The sequence below is a fragment of the Macrosteles quadrilineatus genome, unplaced genomic scaffold, assembly GCF_028750875.1.
Source record: "Macrosteles quadrilineatus isolate MER2022 unplaced genomic scaffold, UCM_ALF_1.0 Scaffold_1__1_contigs__length_201487025, whole genome shotgun sequence".
Classification (NCBI taxonomy): Eukaryota; Metazoa; Arthropoda; class Insecta; order Hemiptera; family Cicadellidae; genus Macrosteles; species Macrosteles quadrilineatus.
The window spans coordinates 32,184,653-32,204,927 of record NW_026542594.1 but is presented as its reverse complement, the minus strand read 5'-3'; the positions used below and the strand labels follow the sequence as shown (position 1 = coordinate 32,204,927).

General features: G+C 36.4%; 1 protein-coding gene across 1 annotated transcript; it reads left to right on the top strand.

Moving 5' to 3' along the window:
* Positions 1-2,319: 2,319 nt before the first annotated feature.
* Positions 2,320-20,073, top strand: LOC128983332 (HIG1 domain family member 2A, mitochondrial). Its single transcript, XM_054402582.1, has 2 exons — positions 2,320-2,545; positions 19,802-20,073. Exons 1-2 carry the CDS (start codon positions 2,389-2,391, stop codon positions 19,960-19,962), a joined length of 318 nt encoding a protein of 105 aa, XP_054258557.1. The 5' UTR covers positions 2,320-2,388; the 3' UTR covers positions 19,963-20,073.
* Positions 20,074-20,275: the final 202 nt, after the last annotated feature.

The following is a 20,275-nucleotide window of genomic DNA, read 5'->3' as shown; positions in this document are numbered from 1 at the left end:
GGTTGTAATCCATAATATGTGGAAACAACAAATTGTATTAGTAAAGAAGGTTATTTAGTTATATCGATGCTTGCTTACTCCGCTCAATTGGCAGACCTGAGACTGCAGTTGTCCCACTACATTGAATTTTTGGTGACGTCATTGGACACTGGCCGAAAAATTGTCGTTGTGGAACGCCAACCCTTAGGAAGATTTGAGTCTCCTCAATGTTATGGGCTATCAACGCTAATAATGGTTGTCGATGCTAGAGTATCATAGATAAAACAAAAACCTATCCCTTAGTGTTCTTTGACGGTCAAGCAAAAGCAAGGGCTCAAGCTAGCACGGCCGCCTTTAACTCCAGGCCGCGGCCTTCGAAGTGGCAACTTCGTAAGTAGGGTTGTAACAACTGTTTTGTTTGGAAGCAGCTATAAATGGTGTTTGTGTATTTACGAAAGCTTGGTTACTGGTCTATGAAAATATTGACTCCGCTTTAATGTATAGATAGATATATATATTCAATTCACATATTGTTTTGGTTTTCAATTATGTATGTTTTATTTTCAATATTTTAATAAATTTATGTTGATAAATTAAAATTAAAATCAATAAAGTGAGAATTAATGAGCTGGTATCACCTGTCTGTCATGTTATCTTATGGGACGTCTGACACCTAACAACCCTAAAAAACATCGTCTATCGAGTTGAGTTCAAGTCCAACTTGGACTCAGTCCAGTTCAGTTAACCTCAACAGTATGCCTGGCCTGGCCTAGCTCAGCTCAGTCAGCTCAGAGTCAGTAGACTTCAGTTTCAGTTGAGTCAGTTCAGTGAGTCACTAGCGGCTAGTCCCTGCCCACCAAATCTGTTCGGGAGCGAAACTTCTACCCTCCCACCAGCCCAGCTGTTATTTGGAGGCTTCTGATTGGCTGAGGGAACACCATTACGGCAACGATCCGGCTTGATGCCAACGGCCTCGTATAGTGGATAGAGTGCCGGGCTGATGAACCTAAAGAGCCGGGTTCGAAGCTCACCCGTGGCCCTATTTTTTCGTCTCGGATTTTTTTCATTATCAGCAAGTTTGGTTGGTTTGGTTAGGTTCTGACAGTTTAATTTCATAATAAAAAATTATAAAATTGAATTTGAGTCATTTATAATTTTATTTTATGAACAAGACTAAATTTTCAATTAGTAAACCTTATAGTCAATCAGAAGCCTTCAAATGACACTGTTGGGAAAACTAATTCTGGAATAAAAATTCAGCTGGAGGGAGGGTAGAAGCACAGACAAGACAATTCCTTAGTCAATGGTAGAAGTTTCGCTCCCGAACAGATTTGATTTGGTGGGCAGGGACTAGCCGCTAGTCTTTGACGCTTTGACTCAGTTCAGTACAACACAATAGACCGCACTCCGGATGGGCATACGGGAGGGACGATGGCTAAAGGTGTGGTGACGTCATACCTCTAATGGCTATGTCTTCTATTGAGGCAACCGCAACACGATTACCGTAACAAGACGATGTGATTAATTGTTTATTAATAATTTAATTATTATTATTTAATATTAATAATTAAATTATTAATATTAATTAATAGTTAATTTAAATAATTAAATAAGTTTAACTACTAATCATCATTTAAATAATTAAAAATTTCATTTTTATCTTATGTATTTTTTATATTATCAGCAAGTTTGGTTGGTTAGGTTAGGTTATGATGGTTTGATTTTATAATTAAAAAGTTAATTTTATAACTAAAAATTATAAAATTAGCCTAATTTAAAATTTTCAACTTAGCGGCGAACGCTGACACTAGCCATCGTCCCTCCCGTGTGCCCCACCGGTCAACACTTACAAGTTACAAGTTACAGTTACAACCTACAACACAACAAAATTCAAGGAAGCTTTCAGTAGAGTAGCTGTCACTGCTTTTTGCTGTCAGTTTCAGTTATCTATTAATCTATATATTAATAGGCAAGCATGTTTCTTTAAAACCTTTTTTCTCAGCTCGTGTGCATCGTAGGGAAAATCTACGCATACCGTTGGAAAGCTATTTTCCTGTAGGTGTGCAGAATCCCTTTATAAATTTAAATAGGCTCAAAGATAAGCACAAAAAATAAGTTTAAAAGTTGTAAAAAATTAACATGGATCTTATGCGTTGCTATGCTGGTTACGAAATAACAACGAAATATAAACAGAAAATCAAAACAAATGGAGGAAACTCCAATCACATGTTTTATTTACAGTGTGGGGTGAAAATAGTTAAGTGAGTACATTACATATTTTTGGTCGAGTTTCGACCACTGGACGACCTCTCGTATCATTGATTATACAACAACACTTGACCTTAAGATAGGTTCAGTTTGTTAAAACTTAAAAATAAAAATACTGTAGAGTCTTTAATAAGGTTAAGGATGACGTCAAATAACCCTACTGATGATGAAAATTTCGAGTTTAATTGGCTTCAAACAAGAAAAGAAGTTGGTTTACCCGATCTTTCTGCCTTCAATGATGAAACTGGATCAGAAAAGTTTATGAGGAAATTCAAAGAAAACCCTTTGGTGCCCATAGGTAAAATCTAGACTTTTCCATTGTACTAACAAAAAAATACCTAGGCTAAAAACTTAATTATTTATTCTACTAACGTAGATAAAAATAACAATCGCAAAACTTGATAGGCCTATTTATAGCTCAATAACTCATTTATTTAGCTAGATCAACATTACAAATGCATTAGCCAAGCCAAATTTACTAAGACTAACTAACTTAGCCTATTAACTAACTTTTTGACTGCTTATTATCGAAAATAACCTAGATAATTATAGATTAAGTTATTATTAAACAAACCCTAATATCGATAACCAAACATAGCCTAGCCAAAAACCAATTTCATAATGATCGATTGTAACAGTATAGCCTAACTTATATTTTCAAATAAACCTATATAAGTTAGGTAGCCTAATCATGGTGGAGTTGGATATCAAAGTTCTTTTATCATTTATTAATTATTGTGTAAGTTTTAATTAACTTAAATTAAAAAAATGCCTAAGTTAGCCTATTTCTTGTGTTAATAATGTAGGCTAACTTAAACTTAGGCCTAGCTTATTTTCTTGACTTTCAGAGTGACTACAGTAGGCCTACTCCATTAAGCAATGAATCATTTGCCCCAAATAAAAAACTTCGATTGCCAACGCCATTGTAATTTAAATATTTAAGTTAACATAAAGTAGGCCTAGGCCTATCCATTTAACTCTCGAGGAGGTGCTTCACCAGTAGCCTAAAACAGGGGTGGGCATGCAGAGTTTTATTCCGCAACACTAAATAGCATAAATTTTACCCATTTTCTTGTTGTTATAGGTAACAAAATATTATATATAAATGTTGAATAGGCCTAACCTAATCAGAAACCTAATTTCTTTGTTAATAAGTTATAACATTATTTTTGGTTTAACATTATATGAGTAATATTTCAAATAATCATATTGAGCAAATTTCTAGTATAAAGGTACCTATGTCACGTTACGCGTGCGGAGTTTTGTTCCGCAATAATACAATTATACATATACATGCAAAATAACTTATACCGTATTTGATAATAATTATAAATGAAATAACTTAATACGTTTAAACATGTTTATAATTTTTTTTGTATAAAATATAGGTACACACAGTTTGACAATAGTGCATGAGGAAAAAACCCTGCGCTAAGGACTTAGGTATGCGATATCGCGCACGCAGAGTAAATCTCCGCAAACTAACATCGCGTCACTGAATTGCAACTGACAACAAAATGAGGAGGAATTCGGGGGTAAAAATAGCTTAGGGGCATTCCCAGGATAAGGTGTGTGAAGTGTAAGTTAGAGCCGGACACAACTGCTGCCAACACCCATTATGCATAAGTTATTCATATTAACAAAAACTACAATTGCTGAGGAAAACTCTGCAAGCGCCTGCTCGAGGGTTAATGGTAGGTGTAAGTAGTGTAAGTGTGGCAGGGAGTTTCTCCCTAATCCTTGTATTTCCCCTGTTTTTGGGGTAAGACTTACACCCTATTTTTGGGGTGCGTAAGGCAATTCAATGGAACCATCGCTGCCTCGAAACCCCCTCTTTTACTTATTTTACAAGGGGGACTGCCCACCCTAATAAACATTTTATTTTGTTGGATTAACTTAGCCTAGTTATATTTTCCTCAACACAAATACACCATTTTTGTACCATTGTAACTTATCTTGCCCACTTCTCCCGTTAGGGGACAAAACTGCCCTTTTCCTACAAGGAACTTATATGGATCTGGGGAGTTGGTATGTTGCAAAGATGTTTGGGGACTGAAAATAAGCAAAACAAAATTCAAATTAGAATTGAAAAAATATCTAGTGGAGTTAAGTTTTCATGACATAGACAGTTACCTTAACGGTGACAAAAACTAGTATTAAGATTGGTTATTCGTTGTATTAGCCCTGACCTGTCCAATACCTTAAGGCAAAGGACTACGGACGGAGAGATCATGTATCATGTATGTATGTATGTAATATGTGTCCCCTCCTATTTTTGGGGCGAGAAGTTCAATGGAACAATCGCCATCCTCCAAAACCCCCTCTTATGACTTATGGTAATGTATATGCCAGGCCTATATATGGCTCTGGGAGTTGGTATGTTGCAAATATGTTAGGGGACTAAAATTATGTGTACACACCCCCCACCTAGGTTAGATATTTTTAGGGTAAGAAATTCAATGAAACCATCACCATCCCGCTACCACCCCCTTTTTGAATTATTAAGGGGGTAATTTACATGGATGGCAATCGATAACCAAACATTTTTTAACCAAAAACCGAACTTTCAATTGTTTGTAACAATCGATAACTTAATGATGGAGTTAGATATTAAATTTTTGCAAAGTTATTAATTTTTTAGCCAATGGAATGGCTAATCCACAGTAAGAAAATACAATGCGTGTTATACAGCTGGCGATAATTACCAATCATTTATAGCTTATTTGAATTCCATACCTAACTCATTTGTCATGGAAAAACTATGAACGAATGTAATTAAATAAAAAATTCTATAAGTTAGGGTGTCTGCAGGGACTTCAATCACTTAATAAAAGTTGAGTTATCAGGTTGGTAACATGTATCGGTATATAAATTGACACTCACTAACTTTTTTCCTTGATGTTGAAGCCAGCGGCATTTATTTTAGGGTTACATAGGAGAAAGCACTTAAAGGCTTTTTAAGAAAATGGGTCCAAACCCATATGTGTTGTGGATGTGCCGGGAATTGAACTTGTCCCTCCTGCAATAAAATCTAAGACGCTAACTACAAGGCTAGCAACACACCCTAAGTTATCAAGATTTTTTCATCACTAAGTTAATAGTTTAGAATTGGACAGTCAATTATTGTGTAGATAGTAAGTAAGTTATTGCGTTATTTAATAGACTGGCCTAACTTATTGTTTTCTAGGTGAGGGAAACAGTAGGCTACTTTCCTGTTAAAAGGAAGATTCATTATTATTGATGATATTTTCTTTTGATATATTGATTTTTAGCGAGTTTCCCATATAGGGAATAAGCTATTAATTACCGTAGGTCTCATGATAAGACCTGGACCTGGGACCGACTTTTTTTCGTTTTGATGTCTCCAGAGGCCAAAAACACCATCCGTTCTAAAGTAGCCGAGACTTGGATCCGAATGAACACAGAATGGAACAGGGGACAGAAAACCAGAGTAGCATTACATCTAACTCAACTCACCGGTATTCATTCCAAGACTGAGATTATCTCCTTTCTTCCGATGGTCTCTCCTTTGACCTTGTTGAACTCTTTGAATCTCAACGTCTTGCTGTGGCTTATGGTTCTTGCAATCACTAGGCCTACTGTAATACTATATAATTGATTAAAATAAAACTTTGACTTTTTACACATAAAATAATACCACTTCTTTTACATTATAACATTCCCTCCCAACTTAACAAACAAAAATAAAAATCTTCCTGGTAGGGTATCAATTTCTTCAAATTATAAATCTAATCTTTTTGGTTCTCGCCGCTCTCTTTGTGAACGACAAACCGGTAAAACTTTTGGACTATTCGGTAGGCCTAACTCCTAAATCTTGCTAGGTGAACTTTGAAATGTTTTTTGTGTTACCATTGGAGTGGTGTCCTTGATGGGAGAATTACTCTTACTTCTTCTTAACTCCTCTTGAGGGGAACTGATACATTTTTCTGGGGTGTTTCTCAGTGTTGTTTTTTCATACTCATTAGCAGGTAAGACGATCTCCTCTTCTGAGTTACAGTAATTTGCCGGCAGGTTTACCGCATGTACAAACCTACAATCATTACCTTCCGTTTTTACCAGATAAGTCACATTACTGATAATTTTGGTCACTACTCCAGGTAGCCATTTTAGTTCTTCTTGCCGTACCTACACTTTTAACAAATACCTTTTGACCTACTTGAAATGATCTCTCAGATCCTCTATGTTTATTGGCAGCAGATTCAATCTTCATTTGTTTCGCCTCACATTCCGTCGCCAAGTGTGGCTTCAAAAGACAAAGCCGAGTTCTGGGCTTGAAAATAAAGATAAGATCTTCTGGGGTTAATCCAGTTGCCGTGTGAGGGGTATTGCGGTAAGCAAATAGAAAGCTATCAATACAATGTTGTAAAGGTCGTTTTGATTGTTGATTTTCATCTTGTAGCAGCCGTCTCAAAAAGGCACTTTTTGTGGTTTGCACTGCCCTCTCCGCCAAGCCATTTGATGCAGGGTGGTCGGGGGTGTGACTACATGTAGGATCCCATTACTTTTAAGAAAATCATTGAATTCCCTGGAAGTAAGCTGTGGACCTCCATCGCTTACCAAGGTGTTAGGTAGGCGCGGCAAAACATGATCAGAGTTTTTCTATGGTTTTAGCTGAAGTCTGCATATAAAAAACATCTTAACCATTTTGAGTAGCTGTCTACTACTATGAGAAACTCTTGCCCTTTGAACGAGGCGAAGTCTATATGAATACGTTGCCAACAATGCTTAGACCACGCCCAATGCTGTAAAGGGACCAGTGGAATTGTGTTACGGGTAGATTGACAGATCTTACATTCTTTGATAGTTTCTTCTATGTTTTGGTCTAACTTGGGCCACCAATCATAATTACAAGCTAAGCTCTTCAATGTAACAAGTTCAAGGTCTCTTTACATTATGGACTTGGAATTATTACTCTCCTCCCCCACAATAAACAATTTCGTTCAACTGAAATTTCTGCCCTTCTAAGGAGATAGGGTTTTAGAGTATCATCCATATGACTAGAATAACCACGGAGTGCAAAATCAAGGATTTTTGATCAAATGGGGTCATTAACTGTAGCTAGGCTAATCTCTTTATTTTTATTTTATTTACATGCTTCAATACAGTTTAAACACCATTTACATTGAAGCAGTTCATGCACTTATAATATTATGGCTTCAGTAGGTTTCTTCTTGTCTTTTCACTTCACTTTTACTTACACTTTCACTTTCATGCCATGCATTTAATACTAACATAAAAAACAAAATTATCAATAACTATAACAACAATGTATAAATATTCAAAAAAGATTAACAATGATAGATTATATAAATATATAAAAACTATGTTGGTAAAAACTATATGGGAATGTTGGTTATGAGCAACTCTTTCAAGCAACTCATCATCACTTGAAAAGAACGCTACACAGTGTTCAGGGCCAGGCTTAACATGTTCACATGGAAGTCGACTGAGTGCATCGGCATGACACATGTCTGAACCTTTGCGATAAGTTAACTCGTAACTATAAGAGCCTTATTATGCACGGCCACTCGAGTGTCGTGCGACCGCGACTGCTCAAAGGCCACTTTTAGCAGGCCATGTTATCATATGGAGCTTATTAAGCGACGCGACTGCGGTGGCGAGGCACACGACAGTCGCCGCAACTGGCCACTCCAGTCGCGCAACCTCGCTACTAGTCGCGAGCCCACGCGACTGTCGCGCCACCAGCGGGCCATGTTATCATATTGTGTTTATTACGCGCGGCCACAGTCGCGGGCCACAGCGGACCCCTGCTATAAAATTACCAAAGGTAATGAGGCCCTCGCCTCAGTCCTGATTTTTGTTTCAACATTTTATTATATTAATTATATTATCTATATATTAATAAATATTGGTTTTCTTTTCCATGTTGGTTCGGCTCTTCTAACTGACCGATTTTCATAATTTTGGTCTTAAATGAAAGGTATTCACGAACAGATTTGCCACCAAGCATCATCATTCATGTATCTACTGTATTACTCGACCAAAAAAATAAATCCGATATATTTTTAAAATCCTTACTTAAATTAAAGCCGTATTTCGCCAGTTCTGATTACATTAGCCTATATGTTTTGGTCAAAGAACATTCAGTAAAATGCCAGCTTTAATTTTGAGCTATTAATTATTAAGATCGGACGTACATGAAGCACACTACTGAATCAGGAATCAACAATAATAATTACTAGTGAACCTGTGCGGCTCAATGCCCCGCAAAAACATATGAATTTAGAAAACAAATTCATCGTGTTATATATTGACTCGACGTTGAAAATTAAATACAGTAATAATAAAGCCTTAGAAGGGAAGCAATCCAGCCATTTTCTAGCTGTATGCATATTATATTTATTTATTTAATAAGTGTTCAAGTTCAAGTATGTTACAGGGTAGTTATTTTTTTAAAGATTTTTCCAGTCACTCCCCATACGTGACCAAAACGAAACCAGAATACTAGCACACAAAAAAATTACTAAACATAATATGAAACCACAAAAAAGAACAAAAAACCGACTGAAAACCATAGCTTTGAAACTTGCAGAAAAGCTAATCCCTAAACTACGAATATTATTTATGTCAATTGTAATGTGCGTCTTCGTGTTAAATGTCAACATTTCTACAAAACCCATCGGGTGGATTTTATAACAAACATTTGGTCTACCTAAACTTCCGACTGAAGATGAATCTACGGGTTTGAAATTAATTTCGGACAACCATAATAAGGATTGCTAAGGTAAGACTTTACTATTTATTTGATTATATAAGCAATCCAGAGGCTGAAATGATAGAATTAATAATGTCAAAGATTTGTGATTTTAAATACATTAATTATTATAGTAAAGTTTTCTAAATCATGGTAACTTAGTCTCAACTAAATTTACTATTCAAAGCATTAAAATAAAGTAGTGAGATCCATTATGAGTAAACTTTAAGGTACACAATCCTTGGTTGAATGTAGTGTACATTAACAGTCATAATACACAGCAATTATTATGTAGTATACTTTGACTATTTTCAAGTAACAAACATATGTTTCTGGTTTCTGTAAATAAAAATTATCTCCCATGTTATCCTTATGGAGAAATACGAAACTTTAAATGGCCCCAGGGCCTCACTCTCCAATTATTTCCCTAAAAAGAAGGTTTCCTGCACAACTTCACGTTACGCTCTTTCCAATGACACCAAAAACATGTCAATCGGTTCAGTAGCTTCGGAGGAGTAATTGTCACAAAAAACCTGCTTGCGTATTAAATAAGTACTAGTGTCCCTGTTGCTCGAATTCGAGCAATTGCTAAGTAAATATTTGTAGCAAACTGTTATAATACTATATTAGCAAACTTATTGACTGTTTAGGATTAACCTATGCTCTTCTTCTCACTTTTGATTTCTGACAACAGCTGGAGTATCATAACAATTTTTGTTTCCAATGTTAAGCTTATGGAGAAATACGAAACTTTAAAGGGCTCCAGGGCCTCACTCTCTCATTATTTCCTTAAAAAGAAAGTTTCCTGCACAACTTCACGCTACGCTCTTTCCAATGACACCAAAAACATGACAATCGGTTCAGTAGTTTCGGAGGAGTAATTGTCACAAAAATCCTGCTTGCGTATTAAATAAGTAATAGATAAAGGGTGATTTTTTTATTGGTGCGGTTTTTAAAACTAAATAATAAAATGAAAAACAACCTGCATTGACATAAAAATGCATTTATTTGAACTACAGTGTTATGACATTAACGTTTAAAAATGATTTCTGGCATAAGGGCTCCATTCCGTTCGCGGAGTGAACCCAATCGAGAAGTCCAATTTTCGAATACTCTTTCCAGCAGCTGTGGTTGAATTCGGCCAATAACTAGACGAATGTTAGCTTCCAAGTCATTTAAAGTTTGTGGCTTGTCAGTGTATACTTGAGACTTAACATATCCCCACAGAAAGAAGTCTGTTGGCCTGATATCACACGACCGTTGGGGCCAGTTGACACTACCTCTAAATGAGATGATACGTTCACCAAATGTTTCTGCCAAGAGGCCAATTGTGTCATTTGTCGTGTGGCACGTCACGCCGTCTTGTTGGAACCAGACATTTTCTAAATCCACTTCAAGTTCGTTTAGCTGAGGAACGAAAAAGTCCCGTAACATTGCCCGATAGTGTTGAAACTTTAAATGACTTGGAAGCTAACATTCGTCGAGTTATTGGCGGAATTCAACAACAGCTGCTGGAAAGAGTATTTGAAAATTGGACTTCTCGATTGGGCTTTCTACGCGAATGGAATGGAGCCCATATGCCAGAAATCATTTTTAAACGTTAATGTCATGACACTGTAGTTCAAATAAATGCATTTTTATGTCAATGCAGGTTGTTTTTAATTTTTTATTTAGTTTTAAAAACCGCGCCATTAAAAAAATCACCCTTTATATATATAGATTATTTAAGCACTTTATCTGCATTCAATGATCCGTAACTCCTTTTGTAGTTATTCTACATGTCTTAGTCTTAAAATATGAATACCCCTCAAAACAAAGGCTTTCATTTGAGATGTTGACCATTCGAATCAGTTAAGTTCAAGATAATGTCTGTATTACTCAATTAATACCATTATTGTGAATACTATGTTGACCCGGGCAACGCCAAGTTTTGCTGCTGATATTGTATTAATATAATTTATTTAATTATTATTTATTTATTTAAATCAAGTCAAAACCATTATAATATTTAATTTGAGGTAAGTGCCTGGCTCTCCTTAGCTGAAATAAAATTATTCATTTTGTTTTGCGATACGGATAAGTCGCCTTATATTCTTCGTAAAAGGTTATAAAAAGAACGTCTCGTCTCCCGGAAACAACCAAAATACATCTTGTCGTCATCTCTGAAATCATCATATAAAAACTGAAAAATACCTCTGAAGGTCTTACGTTTAGCAAAGATTACATCTTTTAGTAATGGATTGCCTCTCAATACTTTTGTTTCGTCTACGTTTACGACGCTTAAGTAAAAGTAAAACAAATAGTTCAGCTTCTTTACTTATTCACTCTGAGAAACTAAATGTATGTCTGTAAAAAATTCTGTCAGACGAGTGGCCTCGCCACACCTGTTGCTACCCCAAGCCACACCTGTGGCCGCGCATAATAAGGCTCTATGCTGACAAAATCAGCGCCCATTGCTGTATTCTAGCTGCTGCCAAAGTTGGGATACATTTATCAGGTCCATTGACCCAGGTCCCTGGTTTTTATCAGGGTACATTGATCGGTTGCTAACAGAAAGTGTTTACTATAAAGAAATGTGTGGAATTTTTTTACCACAAAGACTAAAGCCAAAACGCTTCTTTTTCAATTTGGGAATACTTGACTTCATGTACCTTTAAAGTTCTCGATGTGAATGCAACAGGGCGCTTTGATCCATCGGCCAATCGATGAGACAACAATCCACCAATTCCATAGGGGCTAGCATCTGCTGTAACTATGGTTTCAAGATCGGGGTTGAAGGGCATCAACACTCGATTAGTAAGTAACATCTCCTTACTTTGTACAAACAAATTTTTACATCGGTTGGTCCAGTCCTACTTTACATCTTTGTTGAGTAGATTGTACATAGGGTGTAGCAGGGTTGAGAGTATGTAATAACCCGCCATAATAATTGATTAGGCCTAAATACGAGCGCAGCTGTGTCGATAGGTCGGTCGAGGCGCCTTTTTGATAGCTTCAGTCAGTTCATCACTAGGTTCTATTTGTTCTGGGCTCAACTTATGGCCTAGAAAAGTTATGCTTTCTGTGAAAAACTCACTTTTTTCAGCATTAATCCTCACCCCATACTGCTGAAATCTAGACAACACTACCTCTACACAATTGTAAAAACCACAGTACAATTGACCAATCAGCAAAATGTCATCTAAATAACAGTAAATATTTTTAAGACCATACAAAATTTTATCCATGATAGACTGAAAAATCGCACCTGTGCTTGTGATACTGAACGGCAGTTTTCGGTAGCGAAAAAGCCCCCTTGTAGTGTTGATAGTTAACAGTTCCTGTGCTGTTTCATTTACGCATAGTTGGTTGCTGTCAAGTCTATTTTACAAAATATTTTAGCTCCAGATATACTAGAAAAAATCTCTTACAGCAAGGGCAGCAGATAATGGTCAGTTCTCAGCAGGACTCCGAGACGCTATTACATAGTTACTGGTTACCAATGTTAAATTTTTACATTTTCAAAGGAGTTGTGAAGCGAAATACAAATTTTCCTGAGGTATTGGCTGTGGCCAATCATGGTTTTAGGGCTATAAGCCCCTAATTCCATAATTTTGTCAAAATCCTTCCGTTGGATTTCGAGATATATATTACAGACAGACAGACAAACAGACATATTGCTCATATTAGGGAATATGATGGATTCTAAATGATTTCATTAAAAAACAGCATTTTACTTCTTTGCTAATATCTGTAAATCTTCTAAGCATTTATTTTTTTTTAACTTTCAAACCTAAAAACACAATTGATTCTACTATATTTTAATTCCCCTGTCATCTATTTTGATATAAAATTTTTTGTTATATTTTATCCGTTTTAAAGTGAACATTTTGTGTTTTTTTCCTCATTTTGTTTTAAGCCACTTCGGCTTAAACCATTGAGAGTTTTGTCAGTGGTGGTTTCAAGGGGGGGGGGCTACAGGGGCTAAAGCCCCCCTTGGGCCCTGCAAAAATATATATAAACATACATTTTGTCCTTAAAACACGTAAAGTCATAAAACAGACATCGATATAGTTTTTAACTAAATAAGTGATGGCAGGAGTATTAAGTTCCACATAGATAAACTTTGTGGGGCAATAGCACGACAAAAAAAACAGTATTACGCTATGGAAAGTTGTACGCATCATCAAATTTTTACAGAAGTCAGCCAATGGCGGTTCTAAGACCTTGTCAAGGAAGGGGCTTAAAGGAAGGGGGTACTCCCTTCCCCTTTGATATTTTCAAAGCCGTTCGGTGAATTTCTATAGCCATTTTTAACACCTAAAACTAAAACTGTGCTGCCCAATTGTCCATAAACTCCAATTTCACCCGTTGTTTGTCATGAGCAAGTAGACATTTTAAAAACTAAACCATGACGATTGCATTCAGGAATTCCAAAACACACTGTAGACTATGGCCATATCCGCCTAAAAGCCGTTGGTGATTTTCTTAAGGCATTTTAACGTCTAGAACTGTGTGTAAAACCTCCCATTTCCCTATTTATTTATCATGAATAAGTAGACATTTTTAAAACTAACTACAGTAGACTCCCTCTTTTCTGGACTTCTCAGGACCGAGGCCAGTCCGGATAACAGTTTTTTACGTTAAACCGACATCCCCAAAAACTCGTTAAAACCGACTGTTTAAATGCATACTATATACAGTATTTGACTTAAATTTAGGAGAGTATTGTATTTAGACACGTGATCACTGGTCTCAATTCTTGCCCACACTAACAGTCATTTCAGTACCGCCCACTTCCTGCCGATTTAGTCCAGTTAAAAGGATGTGCTGATAAAACTCCGGTTAAACCGATGTCCAGTTAAAAGGTGTCCGGATAAGAGGGAGTCTACTGTATGACATAATCTCAAAACATATTGTAGGCTACAGCCATATTATCCTAAAAGCTGTTTACTGTCTTTCTAAAGCTATTATTAATGTCTATATCCGTGTCCAACTGTCCAAAAACCTCCCATTTCATCTGTTATTTGTATTTGTCATGAGAAAGTAGACATTAAAAAATTAAACTATGACAAACTGTAGACTACGAAGCCATATCTCCTATAAGCCGTTTGGTGACTTTATAAAGTAATTTTTAACGTCTAGAACTGTGCCCAATTGTCCTAAAACCTCCCATTTCCCCTCTTATATGTCATGCAAGCAAGAAGACACGTTTTTTAACCTCACGTTTTTCTACATTTCATAGATCTGTCACAATATGTATAGTCTCAAATTCAGTAATAGAATTGACTATATAAACTGAAACACTAGTGTTTATATAGTGAATGGTAATAGGCTACTGGTGCTACCGCTGATTGCTGATGTCTGTGTAAGGTAGTAGCTGGCAGACAATTTGACAACTGGGAACATGAAATCAGCTGTTTCCCTGTCCTCACTGTCACGCTCGCCTTTGCCCAAGCATGTCAACCCTCCTTTAATGGGAGGTGGTCCACACACCCCCCAAGCCCCCTCCTTGACAAGGTCCTAGAACCGCCACTGGTGATTGTTGTATCAGATGTAACTGTTGTTCGAGCTTTAAGCATGTCTGACTCTTTATAACACAGTGATCATATAAATTGATCTTTACATTCTTGCTAATTATTATTTGTGGAGGTCACATATCCCAAGGCTGAAAAGAATGGAGAAATTTATTTGTAAGCATTTAATTATTAGTGAAAGCAAAGTAAGACTATAAAACCACTGGATTATGGGAAAACAATTTTAGTGTGCTACCTCGACACTCTTGTTATGTACGTACCCTAACAAAGCTATGTAATATTATAGTATGGTTAATTTAATCAAATGGCCAGAATGACCTAGATCAGCGGTTCCCAAACTATGGGTCGCGGGAGGAGACCAAACTTTGAAAATGTGTTTGTTTTTACTGGGACTCATCACCGAAACCGGAACGGTGTAGTGAGCACCAGAATAGTACCAATCGGCAGTGGCGGTTCCAATGGGGGGGGGGGCTTTGGACCCTGGAAAAATAAATTTAAACGTACATTTCGTCCTTAAAACACACAATGTCTTAAAACAAACATCAATCTAGTTCTTATTAAACTTAATAAGTGATGGCAGGAGTAGTTAGTTCCACATAGATTAACTTTGTGGACAATAGCACAACTAATAAAACAATATTACACCATGGAAAGTTGTAGGCATCATCCAATTTTTCCAGCAGTCAGCTTTTGACATGCTAGGGCAAAGGTGAGCGCCGAGCGAGGACGGGGAAACAGCTGATTTCCTGATGTTCCATAGTTAGTTGTCAAATTGTCTGCTAGCCACTAACTTTACACAGGCATTAATCAGCAATCAGTGGTAGCACCAGTAGCTTATTACCATTGACTATATAAACACTAGTGTTAAAGTTTATATAGTCAATGCTATTACTGAATTCGATACTATACATATTGTGACAGATCTATGAAATAGAGAAAAACGTAAGATTAAAAAACGTGTCTACTTGCTTGCATGGCATATAACAGGTGAAATGGAAGGTTTTATGACAATTGGGCACAGTTCTAGTCGTTAGAAATTGCTTTATAGAGTCACCAAATGGCTTTTAGGAGATATGGCTTCGTAGTCTACAGTAGGCCTATGTTTTGAAATTCATGAATGCAAGTTCGTCATATTTTTATTTTTAAAATGTCTACTTGCTCATTGTGGTGAGTGCTTCAATACTGTTGAAAACCAGCTGAAAGTATAACTTTGGTTTTGTTTAAATGAGTTGCTATGGTTACCTAACAGTTCATTCCTGGTTTTTATAATTCATACACTTATGTTTTTGTCATGCTCATTAAATTCTATTTTCTATCAGTTTCTTGAATAATTTTATCATAAAAGTAACAAAAATAGTTAAAGAAGAACCTACTTCTTCACTCATGATGAAGACAAATAACAGGTGAAATGGGAGGTTTTCGGACAGTTGGACACAGATATAAACATTAATATAATGGCTTTAGAAAGTCAGTAAACAGCTTTTAGAAGGATATGGCCGTAGCCTACTATAAGTTTTGAGATTTATGGATGCACTCCTCATAGTTAGTTTTAAAAATGTCAACTTATTCATGATAAATAAATGGGGAAATGGAAGGTTTTGCACACAGTTCTAGACGTTAAAACTAGCTGTTGAAAGTCACCCAACGGCTTTTAGGAGGATATGGCCATAGTCTACAGTAGGCCTATATTTTAAAATTCATGAATGAAATTGTCATAGTTTAATTTTTAAAATGTCTATTTGCTCATGACAAACAACAGGTGAAATGGGAGTTTATGGACAGTTGGGCACAGTTTTAGGTGTTAACAATGGCTTTAGAAAGTCACCAAACTACTTTGAAAATTCCAAATTTTTCCGACTCCCGGACCCCCCTGCTTTATTGGGGGGTGCTCCACAGCCCACAAGTCCCCCTTGACAAGGTCCTAGAACCGCCACTGCCAATCGGGTAGCAAGGGGCACGGCTGTACTCCTGTACAATTATGATATTTACTGTTTTACAAGATTGGTGTTTAACTGTCTTTAACTTAAAACTAGGAATTTTGAACTCTAATTGTTTGGGAAATTTTAATGTGTGGATTTGATTACTTCATTAGGATTTTGTTGACTTAATAAAGCTCTCATAGCAACCAAGAAAATTTCTTCAAAGTTTTTGTGACCTATAACTAAATACACCCGCTGCAACAAACCTGCCGACTAAGCGAATTTCCATTTGTCTGACTTGGATTTTCAACTAAACCTATTTAAATAACAATAGGTTTAAAGAGTACCTAGGTTTGCTGCTACAAGGAAACTAATAAAGTGTATTTTTTGGTAAAATATTAACAGCGTAGTATAAAATAAATAAATTTGCCAAGTTTGATCAAAATATATCCATAAACAAGCAAACTACAACATTTTACAATATTCTCCATAAGAATACTGTAGCATGGGAATTTTAAATTTACAATTTTTGTATTTTCTCCTTTACCTATAATTGTACAAAAACACTTTGACATAGGTACTAAATTATTTGTTTTTAAGCTCATACCCCGTAAAACCCTGTTCCTATGGTCCAATCATGCTGGTTCACGAACTCATTCAAGTTTATCCCGCCTTACATCTTTAAACCAAATTTCATCAAAAATCAGACAAAAATTACTCAAGTTATCGCGTGTACGGACGTATACAAAAAATTTAAACAAATGGTGTTTTTGGCCTCTGGGGGACATCAAAATGAAAAAGTACATCGGTCCCGAGTCTAGGTCTTACCATGCCACCTACGGTAATAGCTACTTCCCTAAAGGGAAACTCGCTAAAATGTTGCCGTGATAGGCAAAGGGCCAACCAAGCCTATTAGTTTTTGGACCAACCTTAATGACGTGACTTGGAGATGGTCATGTTACCGCGAACGAGGGAGTTTATTGGGAAGTGACCGTGATCATTGGAGATGATCAGGTTAGTGCCATGATTACAAAATATAAGAGTAGTTTAGTTAGAATGGGTTTTTGAGAAATGCACAATTTACTATAAACCAACTTTGTAAACATATCAAACATACTTTTATACCCCTTTTTTAAACTTGAGTTTTTATAGTAAAATTCCCAGGAAGGCTTACTTTAACTCAATTGGGTTGTAAAAAAGTATTTTTGTGTGAGGTTAACCTCCTTAAATTAAAAACAGAAATAGAATATGTGTTGAAAATGCCCAAAACACATACAGTAGTAGTAGTCAGCATTCAATCCACATATGCTAAGTCACTTGTAAATATTAGGCCTAGGCCTAAACTTTGGTTGTAAACAAATCACCTTCAACTTTAACACACAAAAATGGCTTAGGTTAAAAGTGGACGACTAAAATTAATCCTTCCCCTATGCAGGATTATAATCTAGCATGTTTTAGTCCGTGGACTAAAGCATAATTTCTTTAGTTCAGAATTAAAAACTAGTTCTTGACTAAGATTAGTTGCTGACTTATAAGTACTCGAATCAGAAAGATATTTTTCTTAGTCCAGTACTAAAATGAGCTTTAGTCTCAGACTAGCGCTAATACCTGAATCAGAAACCCGCCCTTAAAGTTTCTCAAACAATAGTGTTTTGGACTAGCATTGTATTTTCATTAGCATCATACTCACAATTGTCATCTATATATTTAATACGCGACATGAAACTTTGTGAACAATAAGGCTTTTAACAATAAGCCCCACATATTATATACCAAAATGTTCGTCTGGGTGTGTAGATGTACAAACTGGCTTTAGATTTTTAAATATATCTTTTTAAGGGCGTGGGCTGCCCTCAAAGTTACTTCCATAAAGATAACATTGTGATTGATTTGAATGTTATTATATTCTGAAACAGATGACAGTAGATTAGTTAAAAAATAAATAAATCCCAGCTGTTTTGTTTGGTTTTAAAATGTAAACAGATTGCATGTTTTAAAAAATAATTAGAAACCCGGCAAAGAAATGTTACCTATAGGACACGACGGGAGAAGTTTTACATTTTATTTTCGTTGAAACATGCTAAGGACCCGATGACAAAGAAATATTGCCGGTTAGACACGGCGAGTCAACATACGGCAAGCAATGCAAAACGTAAGGAGCCCAGACGAGGAGCTGGAACAGTTAGTGGCAACGTGTACTTACAAAATTACACTGGCAAATACAAGAACTCAGCAGCATTCACTTGGCGAGATGGCATTAAAATGTTAGAAATGTGGTGCGCTACATTTTAAAGAAGAACAATGAGCACGAGGCGAAGGATTTCCATCCTGCTGCCATAAAGGAAAAGTTAATCTACCACCATACAGAGAAAGCTATTATATCCAGAGCCTACTTAATGGAGCAAATCATTTGAGAAGAAACTACAAAGAGAACAGATTGTACAACTCTGCCCTCGCAATGGTCAGCACTCGAGCTAAAATTGAAGAACATAACGGTGGAGGGCCTTTCTGTATAAGGTGCACGACACAATTTATCACTCAATTGGCACCTTTCAACCGTCAGAAGGGGAGCATTCCACATATATGCCCAAATTTATATCTACGACGTCAAACCGCTGTTGAAGAAAGAATGCTAAACAAAGCTAATGGCTCTTACAGCACTGAACTCGTGCACATTTTGACTCAACATTTGGTTGATATTAATCCATACGCGCAAGTTTTTAGCATGATGAGCTCCGTCCTGCAAAATACTCCTACAGCAAAAAGAACTTAGAATGCATATAGCCAACGATCGAGCCCAAGACCAACGTCGATACAACGACACAACTTCTAACGACGTTGCTATAATATCCTAATTTATTATTCGTGCGAATTCGCACGGGTTCACCTAGTTGAGTTATAATACGTTTCTCAGTATAGGCCCTACATGATAAATATTGATAAAATCATAATAAATAATTTAAAATCCCCTAAATAAATAAATAACAAAATAAATAATAAATATAAATATCTCTTTAGTGAGTCGGTGGCTCAGTCGGTAGCGTCGTGGACTTCGGGCCCAAGACAGCGATTTCGTGGGTTCGGATCCTGGTCACTGCCACTAAAATTTATCAGTACAGTTCACCTTTGTACTGTACCGGCTCACTCCTTGCTTTGCTGTAAACGTTCCACGCACGGGCAGTTAGTCTATGAGGACGGGCAAATGCAAGGATAAAAGAGGCCGCCAACCTTTTTTAAAAAAAAAATAATTATAGGCTACTATAATGATTTAATACGAGGGTCGCAAAAAAATTCCAAGGCGGTGGTGGGTCGCCAGACCAAAAGGTTTGGAAACTGCTGCCCTAGATCATATTATATTGAATTGCTGTGTTTTCATTATTCAGGTTGTCTCTTGACCACAACTTGTTTGACTCTTGGGCTGATGAGCATGAAGAAAGGTGACAAGAAAATGTCACAACTGATGATGAGGGGAAGAATACTCGCTCAGGGTTTCACACTTGTAGCTCTGGTCACAGGACTATGTATAAAGGCTTCTGCAGACTAAACACATGTTAAATACTTGTAACTTCTAGCTTGCATAGTTAAATATTGTAAATAGTACCATATATGCTCTTCAATTTTTAAATCCTAATTAAAAATTTGTTTTCAATAATCATTGTTGGTTTCCTTGAATGAGAGACACCTGAACCCAATGGTCCTATATTAATACTTATCATTTTAGTTGATGTGAGCCACCAACAGGTTGTGCTGATCTTAATCACTAATTTCTGTCAAATACACTAACTTTTTGCAACAGATTATTTTGATATGGCTTAACTGTTACAACTATGCTAGCAGCAAAAGATCTTTAGGTAGAA